This window comes from Tiliqua scincoides, chromosome 5, assembly GCF_035046505.1.
Source record: "Tiliqua scincoides isolate rTilSci1 chromosome 5, rTilSci1.hap2, whole genome shotgun sequence".
In the NCBI taxonomy this organism is placed as follows: Eukaryota; Metazoa; Chordata; class Lepidosauria; order Squamata; family Scincidae; genus Tiliqua; species Tiliqua scincoides.
This window is the reverse complement of record NC_089825.1, coordinates 63375172-63400181: the sequence shown is the minus strand read 5'-3', so window position 1 is coordinate 63400181 and position 25010 is coordinate 63375172. Positions and strand designations below refer to the sequence as shown.

The window sequence follows — 25010 nt, the reverse complement described above, 5'->3', positions numbered from 1 at the left end:
ATTGGCAACAATAGGTACTGAGGGTTCAGGAGCTGGTCAGGCTGGGCCTTCTGATGAGCACTTGGCTGGTGCCTAGCCTCTGATGCTACTCCTATTTCAGAGCAACCCCTTGGTTGGTTGGCAACCTTCAGTCTTGAAAGACTATGGTATAAGCCTACAGCACCTGGTATTCTCAGGTGGTCTCCCATCCAAGTACTACCCAGGCCTGACCCTGCTTAGCTTCCGAGATCGGGCATGTGCAGGGTAACAGTTGCTGTCAATCTCTCTGGCTTCCAAGATTTCACCAGCAGTTTCCCACACATGTATAAATTTATCTTCAAAACTTAAGGGTCAGAAACTTACCTTTTAAAAAAAATGAAACCTGGGATTCACAAGAAGTGCTTGTGAGAAACCATGGCTTAGCCAAGCACCACAGTTTATGTTCATATGCATCCAGATTAGGGCCATTTTCTCCAACATTACTGGCCTCATTAAAACTTCAAAAATCCAATTGCCTAAAGTCTGTCTGTGGCTTTTCAATGTTGAATTTTGATTTTACAGACCTTTTAAAAACAGCTGCGGAAGAAACGTTCAATAAGAACATCGACTTTTACTGGAACAAGATTCCAACAAGCCTGAAAGGCTCTTTAATGGTTTCAGAAATCTGTTGTAAATGATAAACAGAACTGCATTTAGCGCGGTTCAGTGGTAATGTTGCTTTTTATATTAATCACCCTTTCGTTAGCAGTATCTTTGTGTCATACATTGTATGCAGAGCAGCAAATAGCTTTTTGTTTGTGCTGCTATGCTGTTTGCCATGCAGTTTTAGTAAATCCAAGTCTTATTATGCAGAATTGTTACTTATTAAAATTAATCTGCTTTTCTTAAAATGTATTCTTTTTTAAATGGGAGAGGATTAGGTGTGTGCTGATTTTCTGTAACATGAACACTTGCAAAATCAGGCAGCAGCAGAAGCAGTATACTATAAACAAAAGCAGTTTTGTTTTATCTTGGCTACCAGTAGTTTTTTGCAGATGTGACTATATTTGTGAGATTTCATGTCATCTCTATGCATATTCTTCCTTGCTGTCCATTTAAAACTACTGGGATAGAAGTCTGTTACGGTCTTTTAGACTCAAATGTTATGCTCAGACCATTTTTGTAATATGTTACATTAAAAAGTGCTTCCTAAGTGCACTAAAAGAGGGAACACCATAAGGTTTTGTACAATTATTAGAAAACACAGAGATAAAGTATTGAACATCCTCTCCCTCTGCTCTATGTTTCTAATCAGGTCTGGGCTGTGATTGGCTGCTAATTTTATTTTAGAATAAAACTCAAGCAAAACACTGCACTTAGCATCCCTTTTAATTTGGCCGTCGAAGGCGTTTTGTATCAGATCAGGGAATAGATGTTGAAGAGCTCAACCACCCCCCCCGCCGGTGCAGTAACGCCAAAAGCAACAAGCACACTGTACCCAGCAAGGGGAGGGGTGCATTGGGAGACTTCAGGGGCAAAGGAGATTTAAATCCTTTTACACCTCTGTAAGCCTCTCTCTCTGCAATGAGTCTCCTTGGACCTGTGCTAGTGATTTCTCTACCAAAACACTCAGGAGAGAAGGGGGGGTGGGGAGGCTGCTGTCAGAGGGGATAGGATCTGGCATATGCCACTACAGCCAGATCCACCTCCCATGGCAGCCTCCCCATCTCCTGTTCTGCCTCCTCCTTCCAGTAGCATAGCTACAGGGGGCACAGCACTAAGTTTTGCAGGGTGCCTCAAATCACCGTGTGAGCTGCCCCACCCCCTCGCCGTCAGAGCCGTTCCCGGTAGTGACAGCAAAGCAGAGGAGATGTAGAAAGTCAATGACTGCTTTCCAGTTGTTCATAAACGTGTTTACTGACTTCTCTTTGAGCACAATTGTCTGTTTGTCCATTTCTGCTAAGTCCAAAACCTTAATCCACCATTCTTCCACCGAAGGTATTTCTGTAGTATTCTAGTATTGTGTGTTTTCTCACTGCAGTTGTCAGTGCAGGGAGGATTTTCTTTCACAGGGAGCATTCTAAATTGTGATCCTTCACCTGCAGTTTAGAGCAATATGGCCCATTTTACAATCTAAGGACTGCTCAACTTATCTTCCAATTGCTTCACTATCTCCCAGCTTATCAAAAGAGCAAATAACCAGAAAACCTTTCAAGTCAGGTTTGCTACATTCCATGAAGCCTCCCCTCAGGCCCTTAGCAAATGTATGTGAGCACATGAACTCACTGGCAGGCAATGCACTGCTGTTTGTTATGGGACAATATCTTCCATGACTAACTTTATAAGGAGAGAAAGCTTCAGTCTGCCTTGCATGTTCTTTAAATTGAACTGAGAAAAGGGAAATTCACATATTCTTTTTTGCCGAGTGATTTTCAGATATATTATATACATTCTGTGCAGTTAGAGAGACATTAATTGGGTCTTGATGTAGAATACATTAAAGGCTCAAACTGGCCATCTTATTGACTCCAATATATGCACCAAAATAGAGGTTAAAGCAGCACTAAGAGGTTAATGTAAGAACAAGCTTGAAGCTGTGAGCCACAGCACATCACAGTAAGAATCCGATCAGCTATTTCAGCACTATAAGGGGAAAAAAACACTTGCCTTCTTTAACATTTAAAAGAATTGAGATTTCAAACATTGCAGTCAAAAACCAGCCCAACATCTCTAGCTGACTTTCTCTTGCCATGTTCAAGTAAATACCCTTCTAGAGTTCAACACACTAGGTCTGCACCTATCTATTGCAGTGCTTGTATATAAAGAATTTTCTGATATTAAAAGAGATTGCATTTTTATAGAGGTTGTTTCCAGGGAAAGACAATTTAGCCGCTTTACCAAATACATAAAGTTAATGAGAAAACTTGCGCCAGATAACATCAATTGTGCAAATCTGCTTTGGAAACTGCCAAAAGAGCTCAGGCTCTCTGTTTCACCTCAGTGGATCCACGCTGCTGCTTCAGCAGCGTTTGAAAATGAAATGGGGAAATGTGCAAAGAGGTCTGGGGAAAAACAAATAAATAAATTAAAGGCACCATCTTTTTGAAGACCACAATAATAGCTGAGAAAGCTTTGTTTTTGTTTCGCCCCAGGTCTATTTTGGCTCCTAATTCTGTGAACTGCAAAGAAATCAAACAGACTGCAGCAGAAAGGTGATGCTGTCTTACAGAAGAACTGAGACAAAAGTTTACCTTTAACTCTATTGATGTCAACAGAAAATGCCACGCTGCCTCTAAATGACACATTATAGTTCTGAGTGGCGACACAGAATTGACGGGAAAAAAATGCCCAGGTTGCTTCACCTGCATAATAGCCACAGTTCTCAGCAATAGTGATGTATTCTATATTCAAGTTGCAAACTCTACCTGTATACTCTAGGGCAGCAATTTTCAATCAGTGTGCCATGAATGGTCTGCAGCTGTGCCATGGGAGTTTGGGGCAGGGTAATTTATTAGTGGGGCCATTGGGGATGTGAGCTGCCTGCCAACAGTGTGGTGTGCTTTGTCAATTGTCAAAAAGCCAATGGTGTGCCTTGAAAATTTTAACACCTTGTCAGTGTGCTGTGAGATGAAAAAGATTGAAAATTGCTGCTCTAGGATGTCTGCTTCAGATGTTTCAAAGAAGAGTCAAAGGAAATGTGTGACTGGAGTGTCCTCTCTCCGCACTCCCATACAGACCCAGTCTGAGCCAAGATGATGCCTAAAGCAGTGCCCAAATTCCACCATGCACAAGACACCTCCACCAACTCTGCCATGTTAGGAGGAACTTGGAAGTTTCACTCCCATGATCCCATATGACCAGTGAAGGTGAGGAGAAGGCAGCGATCACCTTCTAGATCCCTGGAATGCAAGCAGCAATAGCATTAAAGCAACAACCCCAACCCCTTAGTTCAGCTGTGCCAGTGGCACCGAAAGAAGAGGTATGCTCCCTTCCATACTCTTCTTGTGCTCTGCTGCTGGTTGGCTGCCTTCCTGGTCAGCCACTCACAGTGGATGATACAGTCTGCTGCACAAGTGGACTGCCACAGCTTCTATGTTGTGCTAAGGGGAGGAGGGAACATATATTTCGACTACAGAGAGGCCAATAGTCTCTCAGAGACAGGATAAACATCTTACTCCACCCTCCATGAGATCTGGAAAGGAACTCTCATCGGGGAGAAGGGTGCTTATCCTTTCTCTGGAGGAATAGTATTTCACTGTAGTGGAAATTTTTATATACACCTATGGATTCATGCTCACACACATGCACACAGCTGTTCAGGAGCTCAATAATGCTCCTTTACCCCCCTTCCCGGCTGGAATTACAAAAAGATGACTGAGGTTGTCAAGCACCTAGCAAGACACAATACATGGCTGGTGGACTGTGTGGGCCTGCCTGTCACAGAATTCCTTGCTAGAATAAGATGGAAAGAAGGCTTGCGGCTATAAAGAGACAAAAGGGGTGACATGACAACATATCACTTTACTTTGTATTCCATTTATTTTATGAATCCTAGTCAAATATGTATAGACGTCTGACAGCCTTTTTCCCCTTGAGCAACAAATGACATATTTTCTGTCTTCAAAATTGTCTTTTCTCTCTTCAAAAACTGAAGCTCATACCCACTTTCTGTCCTTCCAGGTATCTTTGGCAAGTTACTGCTAATTTTTTAAGGTTTTAGAACAGCAATTTTCAACCTTTTTCATCTCACAGCACACTGAAAAGGCACTTAAATTGTCAAGGCGCACCATTCGTTTATTGACAATTGACACAGTGGCAAACCTGCCACTGAATGAACGGGGCAAATGCCCCAGGTGCGGAGGCTTGCGCGACTTTAGGACCACTGGCGGGCTTGGCCATGGGGCAGATGGGGCAAAAGTCCCAGGCGCTGAGGCCAGGCAGCCTGGAGAGGGGTGCTGAAGCTGCAGTTCCCCCCCCCCCACCTCGTGTCACTTTGAAAACATCATTGTGTGGCAGCTACTTGGAGGCTTTTTTCAGAGCCTCGGTGTGTGGGTCGGGCAGGCTAGCTTCCCTCTGCCTCCTGAGCTCCCTGCCCACTCCCCAGCCACTGCCCTCCTGTCCTGTCGCTCCATCTGCTCGCCTCTTTGTTCCCTTTGAATTCTGCAGGCTCTGCTGAGGTCTCTGATTTTTTTCCCTTTCCAAGTCTCCAGCCAGCTCAGCCAATCACCATCCAGCAGGCTCCTGGCTTTTTCTTTCAGAATGGCTCAGGGCAGTTTACTGGCTGACCACCAGCCAATCATGGGCCGCCCACCTGCAGCCTCACCCCCTCATCCATTGTGAGAAAAAAAAAACCCAGAGCCTTATCCTGAGAGCAGCTCTCTACTCAGTACAGGGAGTGGCTTTTCCTCCACAGCAGAGGCGGAGACATCTACTCAGAAGTAAGCCCCATTACAGTGGATGAGGTTTACTCCCAGGAAAGAGTGCCTGCGACTGCAGCCTCAGAGCCCACTCCTGTGCATGTCTACTCAGAAGAAAGCCCCATTATAGTCAATGAGGCTTACTCCCAGGAAAGTGTGCCTGGCATTACAGACTTAGAGCCCACTCCTGTGCATGTCTAGTCAGAAGTAAGCCCCATTATAGTGGATGAGGCTTACTCCCAGGAAAGAGTGCCTGGTATTGCAGCCTCAGAGCCCACTCCTGTGCATGTCTACTCAGAAGTAAGCCCCATTATAGCAATGAGGCTTACTCTCAGGAAAGAGTGCCTAGGATTGGAGCGTTAGAGCCCACTCCTGTGCATCTCTACTCAGAAGTAAGCCCAACTATAGTGGATGAGACTCCCAGGAAAGAGTGCCTGGGATTGCAGCCTCAGAGCCCACTCCTGTGCATGTCTACTCAGTAGTAAACCCCATTATAGTCAATGAGGCTTACTCCCAGGAAAGCGTGGCTGGGATTGGAGCCTTAGAGCCCACTCCTGGGCGTGTCTACTCAGAAGTAAGCCCCATTATAGTTGATGAGGCTTACTCCCAGGAAAGGGGGGCTGGGATTGCAGCCTTGGAGCTCACTTCTATGTGTGGGTTTTTTAAAAAAAATATTATTTTCTTGTTCGAGAAAATGAGCAGAGGCAAGGTCTTGCAGCCACCTCCCTTCCTGCCAATTACCAATTATGATACCAATTTTTTTTTTACCCAGCGTTTAATTAGTTTGTGAAACTCTTTGCCACAGGAAGTAGTGATGGCAACTTGCCTAGATGCCTTTAAGAGGTGATTGGAAAAATTTCTGGAGGAAAAGTTCATTATGGGTTACAAGTCATGTTATGTGCAAGCTCTTCGTTTTAGAGGCATGCTGCCCGTGATTGCCAGATGCAGGAAACCAGGATGCAGGTTGTACTGTTGTCTTGTGTGCTCCCTAAAGCATTTGGTGGGCCACTGTGAGATACAGGAAGCTGGACTAGATGGGCCTTTGGCCTGATCCAGATCTTGGGGCTCTTAATAATAAAAGCCACTAAACATCCATAATTTATTGAGAGGCAGGGAATTGGGTGTCTATTATTACACTGTTATTCTGTGCTAATGTTAATAATAATATATATGCAGTAAAAAATGAAGACCTGAACTTAATGAGTACTGCTGCTGATGCTTTATTCTAATGCTCTAACTCCAATGCCCCTTACTGTTGTTTTACATAAACAAATCAGCTATCTGTGGGAAACAGAGATAAAGAAAGCAGGACTAAATTGGCCTTGGCTTAGGTTGATTCACACATGTCTTTTTTGCTGGCCTTGTGGTTTTACCCCTGGGGGCTGGGGGCCAAGAATAGGCCCTCAGTTTGGCTGTACTTGTCGTAAGAGGCGACTAAACAGCCACCGGGTAGATGGGACTCGTCAGCCTAGGAAGGCAGCTCATCTAAGAGAAGGAAACTCTGATCCCAAACCTCCACTGCCTTGTGGCTACATCCAGTTCTGGAAAAGGCTTCAGGAGTCAACCTCGAGGCAAAATCAGGAGCCGGAGTCCCTTAGGCAGTTCATGGCTGAACACAGTCACGTTCTGGCAACTCCTGCGACGCCGCTGGAACCAACCGTATTGGCTTCTGCCTTTCCATTGGACCATTCCAGCGACGTGGAGAGGGGGGATTTGCTGCATGGGTAACAGCCTATCCTCCATACCTTCTTTACCCAGGCTTCGCGCACTGGAGAGGACACTCCAACTTCGCCATACGGCGTCGGCACAACACGGGAAGCAGCAGTTTACCGGTTATAAGTCTTCGCTCGATTGGCGTAGAGCATGACGCCAGGGGCTGCTTCCGACGGTGGGAGAGATCATTGCATCTCATTGGGCAGCTACCGCCCGCCTTAAGCTGGGCAGTCCCCAGCCAGTAAGGTGTTGCCTCGCCACGGTCCGTTAACCTCATGGGGTGCGTGGGGTTTAGGGTGAAAACCGACAAGCGGATCGACAACTCTGCACCATGCAACAGAAAACAGAAAACTACTGCCCTAAAGCTGGGCACCTGGAACGTTAGGACAATGACACCTGGCTTCTCTGATGACCTGCAAGAAATAGACGACGCACGCAAAACAGCTGTCATCGACATGGAGCTGAGCAGACTGCAGATGGACATCGTCGCCCTTCAAGAGACTAGGCTGCCAGATTCCGGATCTGTCAAGGAGAGAAATTTCTCATTTTTCTGGCAGGGAAAACCACCAAACGAAACCAGGGAACATGGCGTTGGCTTTGCGGTCAGAAATACCCTGCTGAAATCCATCATCCCACCTACTGTGGGAAGTGAAAGAATTTTGTCCCTGCAGCTCCAGTCATCAGCAGGACCTATCACTCTCATCAGTGCTTATGCACCGACTCTGTTGTCTCCAGCAGAAGCCAAAGACAAATTCTATGATGACCTGGCCACCACTGTCAAGAAAATCCCTGTAAAAGAGCCATTGTTCATCCTCGGCGATTTCAATGCTAGAGTTGGTGCTGATAACAGTTCATGGCCCACTTGCTTAGGTCAGTTTGGCACTGGGAGGATGAACGAAAATGGCCAACGCCTGCTAGAGTTTTGCTGTCATCACGGTCTCTGTGTCAGCAACACATTCTTCAACACAAAGCCCCAACATAGAGTCTCTTGGAGACATCCAAGATCAAAGCACTGGCACCAGCTCGACCTGATCCTCACCAGACGCTCCAGCCTTCCCAGCATCAAGATCACACGCAGTTATCATGGTGCTGCCTGCGACACTGACCACTCCCTGGTGTGCAGCAGAGTGAAACTGCAAACAAAGCGACTGTATCACACGAAAAAGGAAGGAAGACCTCGCATTGATACCAGCAAGACCCGGGATCAGAGAAAAGTGGAGGAATTTGCACAAGCGCTTGAGGAATCTCTTCCAGGCCCGGCCGACGCAAACGCATCCAACAGATGGGAACATTTCAAGAATACCGTTTACAACACCGCCTTGTCCATATTCGGCAAGAAGACCAACAAGGCGGCAGACTGGTTTGAAGCCCACTCTGAGGAGTTGACACCAGTCATTGAGGAAAAGAGGAGAGCTCAAGCAGCATACAAGGTCTGTCCCAGTGAGCGCAACCTGCAGGTCCTCCGAACTGCTCGCAGCAAAGTCCAACAGACTGCCAGGAGATGTGCTAACGACTACTGGCTCCAGCTCTGTTCCGAGATACAGATAGCAGCTGACACGGGCAACATCAAGGGGATGTATGATGGTATCAAGCAGGCCCTAGGTCCAACACAGAAGAAAATTGCCCCTCTGAAGTCTGCCACAGGCGAGGTCATCCAGGATCGGGCGCAGCAGATGGAACGCTGGGTGCAGCACTACTCTGAGCTATATTCCAGAGAAAATGTAGTCACCGAAGAAGCACTGAACAACATTGAGTGCCTGCCTGTGCTGGAAGAGCTTGACAGTGAACCAACCCTAGAAGAACTTCACGTGGCCCTGGACTCCCTTGCCTTTGGCAAGGCACCTGGAAAAGACAGCATCCCTGCTGAAGTCCTAAAATGCTGCAAAGAGATCATCGTCACTGAGCTGCATGAAATCCTCTGTCTCTGCTGGAGAGAAGGTGGAGTACCTCAAGACATGAGGGATGCAAACATCATCACGCTGTACAAGAACAAAGGTGACAGGGGTGACTGCAACAACTACCGCGGCATCTCTCTCCTTAGCGTTGTAGGAAAGCTGTTTGCCCGAGTTGTACTAAAGAGGCTCCAGGTACTTGCAGAGAGCGTCTATCCAGAATCGCAGTGTGGATTCCGAGCCAACAGGTCCACCACTGATATGGTATTCTCCCTTAGACAACTGCAGGAGAAATGCAGGGAACAACGACAGCCACTCTTTATAGCCTTCATAGATCTCACAAAGGCTTTCGACCTGGTCAGCAGAGACGGCCTCTTCAAGATTCTCCCCAAGATTGGATGTCCACCCAGGCTCCTCAGCATCATCAGATCCTTCCACAAGGACATGAAGGGCACTGTTGTCTTCGATGGCTCCACATCAGACCCTTTTGACATCCGAAGCGGAGTGAAGCAGGGCTGTGTTCTTGCACCAACCTTGTTTGGGATTTTCTTCGCTGTCCTGCTGAAGCAGGCCTTTGGAACTGCAACAGAAGGCATCTATCTCCGGACCAGATCAGACGGAAAGCTCTTCAACCTCTCCAGACTGAGAGCAAAATCTAAAGTCCAGCTGAAATGTCTGCGTGACTTCCTCTTTGCCGACGATGCAGCTGTCACTACCCACTCTGCCAAAGATCTCCAGCAGCTCATGGATCGTTTTAGCAAGGCCTGCCAAGATTTTGGACTGACAATCAGCCTGAAGAAAACACAGGTCATGGTTCAGGATGTGGACTCACCTCCCTGCATTACAATCTCTGAGCATGAACTGGAGGTTGTCCATGACTTTGTGTACCTTGGCTCAACGATCTCCGACACTCATTCTCTCGATGCCGAGCTAAACAGGCGCATCGGTAAAGCAGCTACCACATTTTCCAGACTCACAAAGAGAGTCTGGTCCAACAAGAAGCTGACGGAACATACCAAGATCCAGGTCTACAGAGCTTGCGTCCTGAGTACACTTCTGTACTGCAGCGAGTCATGGACTCTTCGCCCACAACAGGAGAGGAAACTGAGCGCTTTCCACATGCGCTGCCTCCGACGCATCCTCGGCATCACCTGGCAGGACAAAGTTCCAAACAACACAGTCCTGGAACGTGCTGGAATCCCTAGCATGTATTCACTGCTGAAACAGAGACGCCTGCGTTGGCTTGGTCATGTCGTGAGAATGGATGATGGCCGGATCCCAAAGGATCTCCTCTATGGAGAACTCGTGCAAGGAAAGCGCCCTACAGGTAGACCACAGCTGCGATACAAGGACATCTGCAAGAGGGATCTGAAGGCCTTAGGGATGGACCTCAACAAGTGGGAAACCCTGGCCTCTGAGCGGCCCGCTTGGAGGCAGGCTGTGCAGCATGGCCTTTCCCAGTTTGAAGAGACACTTTGCCAACAGTCTGAGGCTAAGAGGCAAAGAAGGAAGGCCCATAGCCAGGGAGACAGACCAGGGACAGACTGCACTTGCTCCCAGTGTGGAAGGGATTGTCACTCCCGGATTGGCCTTTTCAGCCACACTAGACGCTGTGCCAGAACCACCTTTCAGAGCGCGATACCATAGTCTTTCGAGACTGAAGGTTGCCAATATGTGGTTTTCACCATGCCCAGAAGTCTGGGTTTGCTTGCTACAGTGGTGTAGCCTTGAAATAATTTATCAGATGCGAGATGGCTAATGCTGCTGTGTTGTGCTGCTTCTCCAATGTAGTGATGTCTACCTTACACTGCTTTCTGTGGGAAATAGAGATGCAGAAAGCTGGGCTAGACTAGACAGGCCAGGCCAGTTTCCAGTATGGCTTGTTTCCATGCTGTCTTGTGAACCATTCACACAAGTCTCTTTTGCTTTCAGTGAACTTGCATGCACATGTCTGTTTTGCTGTCCGTGTCTCACTAACACTGCAAATCTTTTGATTTTATGTCATAAATATCTATGTTGCTCTCAGTGTGTTCAGCAGGGTTCTTCCCTATGCTCTCAAGCAGTCCAGTGCTGCAAATCGAGCCTTCTATGCGACACTAATAGGCTGCTGTGCTGCTTGTCCAATATGGTGCTGTTTATCTTAGGCAGCTGTGTGTTAGGCAGCTTTTTAAAATCCCATACTTTTAGAAATAATAAATTTAATTAATTCATTAATTAAATTGTGGGGGGAGGGCACCAAAATGTTAGTTTGCCCTGGGTGACAAATGGCCCAGGTATGCCACTGTTTAGGACCATGTGGGAGCCTCCCTGAGGCGCCCGATGTGGTCGGAAACTGCGCTTCCGGTTTGCTAGAAGCACCGTTTAAAGCATCAGGGAAGCTTCAGGAAGCTTCCCCGATGTGTCCTGGAGTCATCAAGGCTCCATGCGCTCCACGTAAGTGGGGGTGTGTGTGGTGGATTTACACACAGGGGGTGGTACCATTGTGGACCTTTGCCCCAGGGCACAGGACTGGAGAGGTCTGCTCTGAATTGACAAGGCACACTGCACTGGTGGCCAGGGGCTGGCATTCCCCATTGGCCTTAATATGACCCCCAAACTCTTGCAGCACACCTGCAGACCATTCATGACATTCCAATGAGCAGTGGCACAGTGGCTGAAAAATGGCATGTAACAAGAAGTGTAGTTATTGTCATAATTAGTTGGGCAAACATTCCACCCCTGTTCATAGGAGCTTTCAAAAATGCCTGAAGGAGGCAGTCCCTGTTCACATCCCACAAACAGGACTGCAGAGTGGAGCAGTTTGTTGTCTTAGACCTACTAATTATAGTCTAAAACAGCTGTTTTCATTCATTTTTTTTTACCCACAAGATTTCTGTGAAACCAGTAAATATTACGTCTCATTCTGATTTGGCTTCAAACAATATTGTGCAGCAAAATACCACTGGATACACGGCATCTTCATGAAGCCAAACAAAAGTGAGGGCAATTCACTCTTACTGTACTGTTAATGTTTACTGCCCTCATTGACGTACAGGGAGTTTAAAAAAAATTGAAGAAAAAAATGCATTTAGTAACAGCATAATGTGCTATTGCTGCCATTGCACATGAGTACACTAACAGAAGGTGAAAGATTGTGAAAAAGGTGAGTTGGCAAGGGCTTTTGTAAAAACTTTCACCACTACCCCCTGTTCAAACTGAAAAAGTTAGTTAACAAACTTTTAACACAGATGCAGTAATAAAAGACAGGAATAAGAAAAGGAATGTCATTTATACTTCTTAAATTAAAAGTGCACTTTAATAATTTGAGAAATCACTTTTAGAGTCATTCAGTGTTTCACTAAGACTGGGACAGATAAAATTAAAACAGCAAAATACAAATGCAAACAACATTGAAGGAGCTTTATATTAGCAGCATGATTTTGATTTCATGGTGTTGCCAGTACTAAATCTCCAAAATTCTCCTAAGGGATTGCAGACAATCCCCAGGTTTCCCTGGAATCAAAACCTCTCCCTCAGAGGTTTTCAAACTGGGGCATTGCAACACCCAAGCCTGAGGACTTCTGCCTTCGCCCCTTTAAGAGGCGGGGATGGGGGAATGCACCAACAGGATCCCCAGGATCACGCCACTGTTGGGGGTGTCAGGGGCTGTCTCTTACTTACAAGAAGCTGCAGCAGGCTCCCAGGGGCACAGGGAGCTCCGTGGAAGCCTCCACAAGGCTCCTCAAAGTGCAGAACTGTAAAAATAATGATTGCGACCCACTTTTGCTATCCCAAACCAGAAGTGGGTTGTGATTGTTATTTTTACAGTCTCCATGCTTTGGGGAGCCCTGTGGAAGCTTCCATGGGGCTCCCCACACCCCTGGGGGCCTGCTACAGTTTCTTGGGGTCCATGATATCCCAGATAGCCATGTGATCCTGGTGGATGTGTAGCTACATTTCCCCCCTCCCCCACAAGAACTTAACCTTGGGAGTTTGAGAACCCCTGCTGAACTTCTACCTTTGGCTCTCATCACTGCCTCTGTCCTCTACACTTTTTACCTCACTAGATCCAGAATCTTTTTTCCTGTATGTCACAGCTCACTTTCCCATCCTTCTGTCACACAGCCAAGAGAAAAAGCAACAATTTTGGGGGAAAGACCCACACGATTTGTCCTGTCCACTTGGTTCTGGTGCCTAAACACAAATTGTAGGTGCATAGCACTGCACTACTGGGAAGTGGTTCTTGTGTGTAGGAGGCTATACACCCCCCCCCCACATAAAAGAAAAACGAGATAGAATGATCAGTTTAACAATGGACGTTGAAATACTTCTCCAAATTTCCACTAGACACAGTAGCTTGAGCAGTAGAGGGACACTTTACTTTTTCAAGACAAGGATCATAAACCCAAAGCCTAAAGTGCAAAACAATGCCAGTTCTTCACAGCTGAAAGCTAAGCAGCAAAATGCAGTTGATGGAAGCATCCAGGAGAAGTCCCACAGGCAGAAGGCAGGTTTATCTACTATAGATAAACATGACAAAAAAATTCATACCCCAAGTTTAAATGAGTTGATGGATGTCAGCATGAACTAAAATGATAGCTGTGAGCAGTAGCTTGGATTCAGGGTGAGATTTTAACTAAGGGTAGTTGGGTGAGGGAAGAAAAAAAGCTTCAGGCAGAAAAAAATCAATTTAATAAAGAAAGATTGCAGATGGTGTGAAAACATCTCTAGTAAACTTCTAAGGACCAAAGACCACATCCATTCATTGGGGTCTACTGTCTCTGCCATCATGTTGTTGGCAACCTTCAATCTCGAAAGACTATGGTATCACGCTCTGAAACTCTATGTCTTGAAAGACTATGGTATCGCGCTCTGGTATCGCTGTCTCTGCTATGCATTAGAAAAATCAAACAATATCCAGCTTGTTCTGTGGACAGTATGATTCAATATGAATATTTAGAGGAGAGAAAACATTTTCTGCTACTTAAAGCAGGGCCTCTGAGAGGAATTTTATTAGGGGGTACAAAGTTTCTTTTGGACCCCTTTGCAAGTGGAGAGGGGTGAAATAAACCTGAGGAGGGTGGTGACAGGTGGGCGGAATTGGGGCAGGGAGGAGCAAAACAGGGTAGGAAGAGGGTGGAGACAGCTGGAAAAGTCTTTGGAGACCGAGTCTACCCACCCATGTAGCATCTTCAGCTAGATGCAGTAATATGGAAAACCAAACACACTCCTATCTAAATCTTTTAAATATAGAAAATCATGCAGAAAATGATCATTATCATATTTAGGCTCACACTAGAATGGAAAGTGTCCTGTGCACACCAAAACTTGCTCCTGCAGCAGCTGTAGTGTTGCAGCTGTGTCCCTGAGCTCCTATACACTCCTTCATGGTAAGAAGTCCCACAAGCCAAAGGGCTACTGTAGCAGTCCGGTTTCCTCCCAGATGTGATACTGTGTAAAGGAGTGTCATGTATGCATTCCTCGGTCTGGCATACAGGTTGAGACTAATTATTTCGCGTGGGTTTCATTCCAAGCACTCATGGAATGCACTATAGCAAATCAATTTAAAAAATAAAGTTTCTTTGCTCCAGTGATTTAAAAACAGCCTTGCTGACCTTTTGACTTTAAAATAAGAGTCATTAAGAAGACAATCCATCAACTAGTCCTCCTCCAAGAGCTTAGAAAGCTTCACTCAGCCTCTCCCTTCACCAATGCAAAGTGATCACCTTTCTTTCACGTGCTCAGGGGGAAGGTCCGCTGGAGAGAGAAGGACTGATGGGAGAAGGACTGATGGATTGTCAGTCAGCTGCCCCCCTCTCATTAAGGAGGCTATTGTTAAAGGACTGTTCAGTTTTTTAAACTGATTTTAAAGGGGTGCATTTTCCCCTTCTCCAGGGATCAGCACATTCCTTCTCATTTGTAGGGGCCATTCGTGTTGAGTCAAATCCGTGTACAAAAAATCCATGTATAAATAGGCTGGACCTGTACATGGCTTGCCAGTAGCTGCAATAGCTGCAGCTGCATGCTCATGGTAGTGTCCCCAGCATCCTATACTGGCAACAGGTCTGAGTAGACAGGAAAATGTCAGATCCCAGGAAATTTCTGGGCCCCCTCCTTTGGCTCCTGGGCCCCCTTTTTGACCTGAGACTCGGTACAAATTACCCCCTTTACCCCCCCTCTCCTAGGCCCTGACTTAAAGCAACTGTCAAAGTAGAACTTCAAGGCTGGAGTCTTCTGACCTTATTTTACAAGGCATTGGACAGCAACTATGACATCATCAACTGGGTTCTTTTCTGTGTCTCATTTATAAGATGCTTCAAACAAGCATGTTTCAGTTTATAAAGCTCCAAATGCAAATGATACCAACAATATGAATCCTGGAATCAGAGAATTAAGAGCCCAATCCTATACATGTCTATATTATATTCAATGGGGCTTACTCCCATGATAGGATTGCAGCCACACTCCCTGCAGAATTTACAATGCAGCAGAGTGCTTCTTTATGTTAAGTACCCTGTCATGCCATACATACTTACTTCCATTGTTGTTTGGGCCAATTCATGATTCAAAAATATAAACCTCAAATGTATTTGAACATTCAGAATGCCATATGGCTTTAGACCAACCCTTTTTAACAGTAAGAAACAAATCATTCAGTAATTTAATGTTTCCTGATTTCTTGCTGTTATAATTACTGATACTCTGTTTTTTTGTGTTATTGCTCTGAGAACTTTTAACTGAAAAGCAGATTATAAGTCCTCTAAATAAAATTTAATGCACTGTCTATTAGATCAATATATCTGTGAAATCCACCATCAAGCTAAAAGCTTCTTAATTTTTTCACCAAAGTCATCTGTCCAGAAACTAGGACACCTAACACAGAGGGGACAACATTAAAGTTAATTTTACAATGGCAATCAATCTCTAGAAAGTGTTGCCACATAAAAAGCTATTTTCATTTACAATATTCCTGATTTTTTCCTGATTCTTATGACTTCTTCATCATAACCCCACAATCCCATATGGAATAAAATGAAAGTGTTCTGTATGCTCAGCATTCACATTGCAAAAGTAATAAGGAGCAAGCAGAACTTAGCACAATGTGTAAATAATTTGCAACACTTTTTCCTAGCACAACGAGGCAAGCTGAGCGAAGACTGATTCATTCCTCATTAATTATAGTCAGTGTTTCTTTTGTTTTTAATCCCATTAAATGGAGGGGGAAAGTACCTCAAAATATTCCCTTTTTTTAAATTTTTTCAAACTACTGAATCAATGACACTCCATGTAGTTTCATCTCTGAAACTTTGCAAATGTGGACATAGTATTAACATGCATGATTGACTTAGAAACCCCATCTAAGAGCCCAATCCTGGACTCGACTGCCGGCTTGCTGCCGGCGCGCACTGTTGCAAATGTGCCACCAGGTGAACGCCCATGCTAGCCCAGTGCTGGCCGGCAGGTGCCTGGCCTCTGCTGCTTGGCGGTCACACAGACAACCGAGCTGTGGAGAGGAAAGTGGAGGCAGGGGAGGCGGAGAGGAGGTGTGACGGGGAGGCGTGCCGGGGGAGGCAGCAGGGAGAGAGGGAGGAATCCAGAGTGTTTGTGTGGGGCTCGGCGACCGATACAAATGCTCTTTCTTCACCATTGACCTTTTGGTTGGTGGTGAAGAGTAGCCCTATTATGGGGCTACTTCCCTTACCTGGGAGAAGGGGACAAAAGTCTCCTTCTCCCAAGGTGTCACCCGCAGCTACCATTGGGACGCAGGATGTGGCGGCAACTGTTTTCGGTGCTGCTGCAGCTGCGTAACACGGGAGCTCAGGATTGGGCTGTAAGTTGTTAAGAGTTCCTTAGAGGAAAGACAACATGCAAACATACACACTGAACAAGGAGGGTTTAATTCAGCCAAAGTCAGGTATTTAAAAACGTCATTGATTTTCATGGGAGCATGAAGCATTTTCTTATTTATTTGGACATACCCTATCCCACACCACAGGCTGACACAGAGTAAGAATACACAAGCTCTTGTGGTTCTGTGTTGTTGTCTCCCTCCACCTTTGTATTTAGTCTAAAAACATATGACTAAATGTATGATGAAGTGCCAAATACATTCCTCCCAGGCAACATATATAAAATTCACCAAAATGAACCCAAGGGTACAAAATTTCAAAGTCACTTGAACAATCCCAACTGCTTAACTTTGATTGAATCATGCCTTGAACTAATTAAAAAGGTTCAAGAAGGCATACAGGTTGTGTCTTGTTGACCGCTTATGTTCAGTTCTAGAACCTCTAGTGGATTAAAAAAATTCATGGATAAAAAATCAGTGGAAAAATAGATTTAAAGACCCACTTCCAGGTTTCTTGCCCCTCCATTGATCCTAATAAGGTTGTATCTCGACATTCACAGGGGTTTGATTCTGGGACTCCCTGCTGATACCATAAAATGTGTTAAATAAAAGCAGTTTTTTTAAAAATTCAAGTGCGTCCCTTTACAATTGTGGTTTAAAAACAGCTTTTCTTACTGTTGTAGAAAGGTAGCAATTAGAAACGCAAAGGACCCCTTGCCTTTGCCGGGCTCAGCTGAAGCATGGAATGATCACGTGCATGATTGTCTCTCTACAACTAAGTAAAGTAGTTTTTAAAACTGTGATTTTAAAGGGATGCATTTTCCCCCTTCTCCTGGGATCAGCACATTCCTTCTCATTTGCAGTGGCCATTCGTGTAGAGTCAAATCCGTGTATAACAAGGTTGGACCTGTATATTGTTCTAATATGGAGGAGTCTATTCTGAACATTAAGTACATAGGCCTTGGGCAGGACTCACCCTTATAAACCTCATGTGCTCAGAAAATCCTTCTCCTTGCACATGGCGGGGTGGGGAAGAGGGCAAACATGTCCACTTCAGGTAAAAGCTAGTGCTACTTTGCTGAGGGGCATGGCGACTGTCATCGCAAGGGAAAATTTAAAAGCTTCCTGTGCACAACCACACACAAGCACCTTGTTGAGTCCTTTATATCTACCTTTATATCTACCAATGTATCAGTTCTGATTATTTTCAGAGGACTCATTTGCTCCATTGCTGTCTATTCAAATTACCCTCCAGTATATAGCACAACTTGAAAAATATTTACATTGTACTTTATTGGGATGCACGGACCTTTATTTTTCTCTTCAGTTACTTTGCAAAGTGCAGTGTATATTGATCGTATAATGTAACTCCATTAATAACTGCAACATATACAGCTGGCCTCAAGATCCTAACTGCTGACTGCATCTATAGCTCCCCCTGGGATACTGGAGAATTACTTCCCCTCCCCTCTCCCCTGCCCTGGTGTTTCTGATAAAAAATCTGAAAAGAGATGCCTAATTTAGGTGAATTGTGAGCTTCGGTTTTCCTACAAAATGCATACAAGCTCAAAATTACCCACTTGCTTTCCAAAAACTACAAAATGGAGGTCTTTGCAATCAGCTAGTCAAGGAGCTCTCAAACTTTGTGACTGCAAATGCTGAAAAATAATACTTAAATATACACAACCTCTTCCATACTGCAGTAGTCATGACCCCACACTTTGAGAACCCCTGAAGTAAGACAACTGGTCCATCTAGTTCAGAACTGCACACACTTAAAGGCCATACCCTTTCAGATTTTCAGGAAGCTTTCCGCTGGAGCGCACTGTCACAAACATGCCATAAGGCACGTTTGCGAGGCTTACCGCTGGGCCAGCGTCCGTACTAGCCCAGTGCCGGGCAGGTGCCCGTCCTCCATTGCTCAGCTATCTCACATACTGCGGAGCACAGTAAGCAGGGGTGGGGAAGGGGATGGTGAGGGGGGACAGGGAGGAGGTGTTCCGGGGAGGGGGGAGGCATGGGGAGGGCAGAGAGAGGGCGGGTAGGAGGCATGATGGGGTGGCGGGGGGGCAGAAAGGGCGGGCAGGAGGAGTGCCAGGGGGAGGGAGTGGGGAGGCAGGAGGCGGGTCCGGTGGAGATCAGCACCGAGCCCTACATGAACACCTTTACCTTACTGCTGACCTTTTGGTCGGCGGTAAAGTGAGTAGCCCCATTGTGGGGCTGCTTCCCTCAATCTGGGAGAAGGGGAAAAAAGTCCCCTTCACCCGACGTGCTGCCCACGGCAGGCTGAGGCGTGCAGGATGCAGCGGCAGCCATTCTCGGCGCCACTGCAGCTGCGCACCCCGGGCAGCTCAGGATTGGGCTGTGAGGTCCCAACAAACATTTTGAGAACTCTTGAGTTAGTGTCTATGCAAACGAAGACATCTGAGTTTGTTGAGCACAATCAAAGCAATATTTCCTTCCAGAACAAAGGAGTTAAGGATCAAACATTAAATTCAGATACACAAAGATACATAATTATGAAATCACCATAGCTGGACTTTGACAAAGGAAAGATCTTGAGTTGTTGTGCATACCTGAAGAAATGTCTATTGGAATCCTCTTCACCCCAGTGATGTTGATATGGATGCTGACTTTGCCCTCAATCAGATCAATCTCAACAGTACCCAGGCCTTCTGCAAAGTTGCTGGACAGCAGACGTCCATTTGGGTTCCAAGTTCGAAACTGGAAGCTGACTGAAAAGATGTCCTGATTTGGGCGACCAGGCACTTCCAGAAAACTGGTAGCATTGAAAAACACTGGCACAGTATGGGGCTCCACACACGAAAAGCTTAGATTTCCCTAGATATTTAAAAATAGAAGAAAAAAGAACATACACAGGCATGAAAAACAAGTTCTGGTAGCTTTCAGCTGACACATATTTCTGGAAAATTGTAATTACATTAATGACAGAAGAAATTCCTACTGAATTTAGTAAAATACTAACTCAAACAGACCTTTATTGGCATATAAGTAAAATGCTGTTATCTCTGCTTAGTAGTGTCTGAACTAAACACCCCTGAGAAATGTCTCAGAGCCCAATCCTATCCAATTTCCTAGTGCTGGTGCAGCCGTTCCAATGAGGCATGTGCTGCATCCTGCAGGAGGAGAACAGTCACAGATGCCTCCTCCTAGTAAGGGAACATTTGTTCCCTTTCCTCAGGGCTGCAGTGTGGTTGCACCAGCACTGGAAAGTTGGATAGGATTGGGTCCTCAGTCATTTCAGAGAGTCATTTCAGTCATCTCAGTCATGAGAGATAGGGTGGTGTAGTGGTTTGGGTGGTGGACTCAGTCCTGGAAGATCCAGATTCAAATCCCCCCCTCAGCCACAAAGTTTCCTGGGTGGCCTTGGGCCAGTTGCTTTCTCACAGCGTTGTTGTGAGGAAAAAAGGAGGGTAGCAGCCGTGTACACCGCCCTGAGCTCTTTGGAGGAAGGGCAGTATAAAAATGTGGCCAATAAATTTCAAAACTTTTTTTTCAACTTCCCTCAACATTTTTTTTCCAGATACTTCAGCTGAGACATTCAGCTTGCCCCGAATCTCAAAATTCAGTGACACCCTAGGAATGCATGGAACTCAGAGGAAAAAGCCATGAAGAAGGGAAAGCAAAGCTCTACTCATGTACTGAATAGAGAAATGAAGCACAAAGGAAAGGAAGGCCTCCTTTGACATCCTTCAGAGTTAGAACTTCTTACTTCCTTTTCCATGCTGCAAGTTTCAGGCCTTTCTAGGAGTGAGTGCACTACTCCTCAGGTAAAAAAAGAAACCTGTGATGAATGTGGAAAGGAATGGTTATTTATGAACTACCGGTGTAACATTATGAAGAATTTAAAAAAAAAATTCCTCATTGAGTTTAGAGTTCCACATAATGTAATGGAAGTTGCAGTAAAATACAAAAAATGCCCTTCCATCAGTTAGCACATCACACACTACTTTTTGATGTTGTAATGGATAAGAGCACAGAGATGGATTGGCGGCATCCCTGATGTGCTGTCTACCAGACATAATGTATCTGGCCTGTTGTGTGCATATGGTAAGAGTTCTTGCTAATGGACGAGCAGGCAAGGTTTTCTGTAGCAAACAAAGAAAGCTGAACAGACTGAAAATGAATGCAGATACACAGACTTACATGATTCAGGTTTGGTTTTTTTTTTTTTTACTTGACTTAACTGCATTAAGATACCACCCCTCAAGGCAAACGGCTCACTCTGTCTAAATAATATTGAATAAAGAATAGAACACTCACACACAGTGGATTGCTTACAGTGTGTCCTCATTTTCTGTAGCATAAAACTTAAGAGCATGGATGCTATTTCCATGCTATCTTTCAGATAACTTAGTAGTAGACAGATGACTTGTAACACAACCCAATAAACCATGATTCATAGAACTCGAAACATGGCTTGAAATTCCCTCAAAACCATACACTCATCTATCACCCTCTCACTTTATCTGCATGTCCTTCTAGCTGAATTGTGGTTTATTACACCATGGACCCATGGCTTGTCTAAACCAGGAGCTGTTGTTTAACTGTGGTTTAAGAACCAGGATTTGAAACCAAGATTCAACCATAGTTTGGTTGTTTGTGTGGGCCAGGAGTGTTTCTGATGAACAGGAAAGGTTCTCTGGGTGGAGAAGTTCAACTTGTTCAAGATGCGGTAGGACTCCCTCTGAAGCAGGAAGAAGTCATAGCTCAGTGGTAAACTACATGAGAATGAGAGGTTCAGTGCTGGCATCTTGAGGTAGGGATGCAAAAAACCTCTCCCTGAAGAGCCACTGCCAGACAATACTGAGCTAGATGAACTAGTGACCTGACACAGAAGGAGGCAGTATCATATGTTTGAGGCTCAGATTTCCACAGTCTCTGCTGCTGAAGGAATTACTGAGATAGTGCATGTATCCAAGTGAACACTGAACATCTGAAATATTCTATAGCTGTGTTGTTAACTGTATTAGGCAAACATTTTCAGTGTGAAAAAGATGTTTTTGGTCCTCAAAAGCTTTTTCCTGAAAAACTTTATCCTTTTCATGTCAGTTTGCTACTTCTGTTTCACCACTAGTTTTTGTCCAACTTCAGCCTTCTCGTTTTCAGTAACTGTGATCTTGTCACACAGTCCTTCAGATTTGGCTATGCAGAGATATCAGTTAGCAGAATAATGGTTGATTCTCAACAAAGCGTTTTGAGGCTCTGTTTGGCTGAGGCCACTCAGTTCTCTCTCTGGAGATTTATACCCCACATCTTTCTGCCTCCAAGAACCCCCCCCCCCAAGGTGGCTTACATTTAAAATATATAGATACAATTATTATTATAGGTAAGGCTTTTATTTAAAAAAAAAATTCCCAAATTCACAACACATAACTGAAATGAGAGGCACCTAAAAGTAGGAAATCATAGAAATACAAGCAGGGGTATTAATTTAACTAAATGCCTGCTTAAACAGCAGAGTCTTTGAAAGTAACCAATGAGGGGGTCAAGCTAGCCTCCAGAAAAAGGACTATGAGCAAAGAGGCTGTCATGTGCTGCTTCCCTACAACAGACTTCAGAAAGGGGGGGAATGGTGAGCAGGAACTCCGATGTTGAACTAAGTCAGCAGGCAGGTTCATAGAGGGAGAGACTGTACTTTAGGTATTCTGGTCCCAGACTATTAAGGTATTTGAAATTTATAAGGAACACCTTGAATTGAGCCCAGAAGCACATTGTAACTAGTGAAAGTGCTAAAGGATGGGAGTGATGTGCCTCCACTGTGCAACAGCATTCTGTAATAGCTGAAGCACCAGACCAGGCAGTCTTCTAGGGCAGCCTCATGTAAAATGCATTGCAGTAGTCTAGTCTAGCATGTCTTATACTGGCTAGGACTGCTTTCCTCAGAAAGGGGTAAAGGTGGTGCACCAACTGAAGCTTTGCAAAAAGCACCCCTGGCTGCAGTTGTCACCTGACCATCCAGTAGTAAGGTCAGGTCCAGGAGCACTCCCAAGCTGCAAACCTGATCTTTCATGAGATGTACTACCCCATCCAGAGCAGGCTGAACATTCAAATCCAAGTCAGCTGTCCTGCTGACCAGCAACACCTTCACCTTGTTTTTATTCAGCCTCAGTTTATTAGCGCACATACATCTCAGAAACCAGTTTGTTACCTCCACTGCCTTCCCAGGATCAGAAGGAAAATGAAGGTAGAGTTGCACATCAGCCGGCATCTGTATACTGATGACACCTCAATCCAAACCTCTGGATAACCTCTCACATAGCAGTCTCATGTAGATGTGGAACAGCATGGGAGACACAACAGAGGCACCTTGTAGGTCAGAGATTAAGGGGTCAAACAGTGGTCCCTCAGTACCAGTTGCTTTTTCTGAGCAAGAAGTGAATAAATGCAGATTGTATCTGTAGTGGGCCGGAGGGAGGCAGTAGTGGCAGATTTGGGGTGAAGGGAACTCTGCACTCACTGTCTCCCACCATCCACTCCTGACGCAAGCTGCATCAGGCTATTTCATGGCTGGGCTGACACTGTCCATGCAGGTTGAGTCTAATTACTCTTCCTCCAGACCAGCCTCTCCTGTTACAACTATGTTCACAAATTAAATGGATGTATCCAACAAAGTAGGCTCTTGTCTATGGAAGTTTATGCCCAGGTGTACACAAATCTGGCTTACTTACTGGGCATCTCATTTGTGGTTGCTGCACACCCACTTCTTTCCCCTGAACTCTGGCATGTGCAGGGAGTTGGGGGTAGATGTACATCTCTCACTTGTACTGCACAATAAATGTGGCGAGAAACAGTGGAACTCCCATTATCTCTTGCTGGCTGTGAATCTCAATGCAAATATGCTAAGATTTCCCCCTTCCTTTTCCCTTAAGTTTTCTGCACATGCCAGAAAACTCAAGGAAGAGGCAAAATCTCATTTTCAACAAGATTTGGAAAAGACAAGAAACTACAAACACAGTTTCTAGCCTTCCTCATGCTGCACAAATGAGAGAAATTGCTAGCGTGATTGTCACAGGGGGAGAGGCATTTGAGATTGGCAATAGGCTTTGCAGAGCCCTGCTCATGCCACAATTTGCTTGTCAGTCATTAAGCAAAACAAAATGCTTTGCTGCTTTTTCAAAAACAGATTAACAAAGAGAAATTCTTCAATTACTACTTAACAAGAGTACATATTACTAGTCAGCAAATAGTTATCAGCATTCACCCAGTTTTGCCGCCTAATGCTTTTCAGAAGACGAATAGCATGAAAATGTGATTGATAGGTAGCTAGACAAGGAAAGCTGCCATGAGTTTATTAAGCTGAAGTAACTATTTGTGTAAACATGGCTTCAGTGGGCATCTTCAAATTTGGGCAGAAATGAAAGGATTATCCCATATTCATTTTTTTTAAACGCAAAGGGGAGGCACTGGGAAAGGCAGGATGAGCTTTGTAAAGATGTAGGTTTGAGATTAGAGTTAGAAAAAAGGAAAATCTCTCATGAACGGTCTTTCCAGGATCCCAGAAATTATCTGGAGAAATGCACTTCTTACGTATTCCAACGCAATGCGAATGAGACCTTGTGCATAATATTCATTACAGCATGCCAAAAACAAACAAAGATACAGTCAGTTCTCATTATCTGCTAGGGGTAGGTTCATGGAAAACCTAATGGATACCAAATTAGCAGATACTGAATCATTGAATATATGGAGAAAATGAGATTAGGTTCCTGGGACTCTTTTCACCGTACATTCTATGAATGTTCTGAATAGGAATCTTAACTTGAAGTCTATGGGGCTGGGTGATAGTGAAGGCTCATCTACATCTCCAACATCTGATGCTTCCTTCACTGTGCTGGATATTCCTTGAAGCATTGAAGGTTGTGTCGATCGTGATTTCTCTGTGCTGGCTATTCCTTAACTCGTTGAAGGTTGCTGGCCCAACAATGAGGCCTAAGAGATCAGCAGCAGGGAGGTTGTTTCACCTGTCCTCCTCCACCACTCATTCCCTTGGCTTGCCCAGCCCCATAGCAGCCCTCAGGTAGTCTTCCAGAGACCTCTCATCATCAACCTCTCATCATTGCCAGGTTTGTGAAGGTTCACCTGAAGTCCCTGAGATGGTGCCCAAGATGGTGGAGCAAGTCTGCAAGCAGACACAAATATGCCCAACAGTTCTCCATAGGCCAATACCAATGCTTGTTT

General features: G+C 45.1%; 1 protein-coding gene across 1 annotated transcript in view; it reads right to left on the bottom strand.

Moving 5' to 3' along the window:
- CNTNAP2 (contactin associated protein 2) overlaps positions 1 to 25010 on the bottom strand; it is a 1320279-nt gene that overhangs the window by 627138 nt on the left and 668131 nt on the right. Inside the window, exon 8 of the mRNA XM_066629190.1 lies at positions 19385 to 19649. Within this exon, the coding sequence (XP_066485287.1) occupies positions 19385 to 19649 (265 nt within the window). The remainder of the gene's footprint in view (positions 1 to 19384; positions 19650 to 25010) is intronic.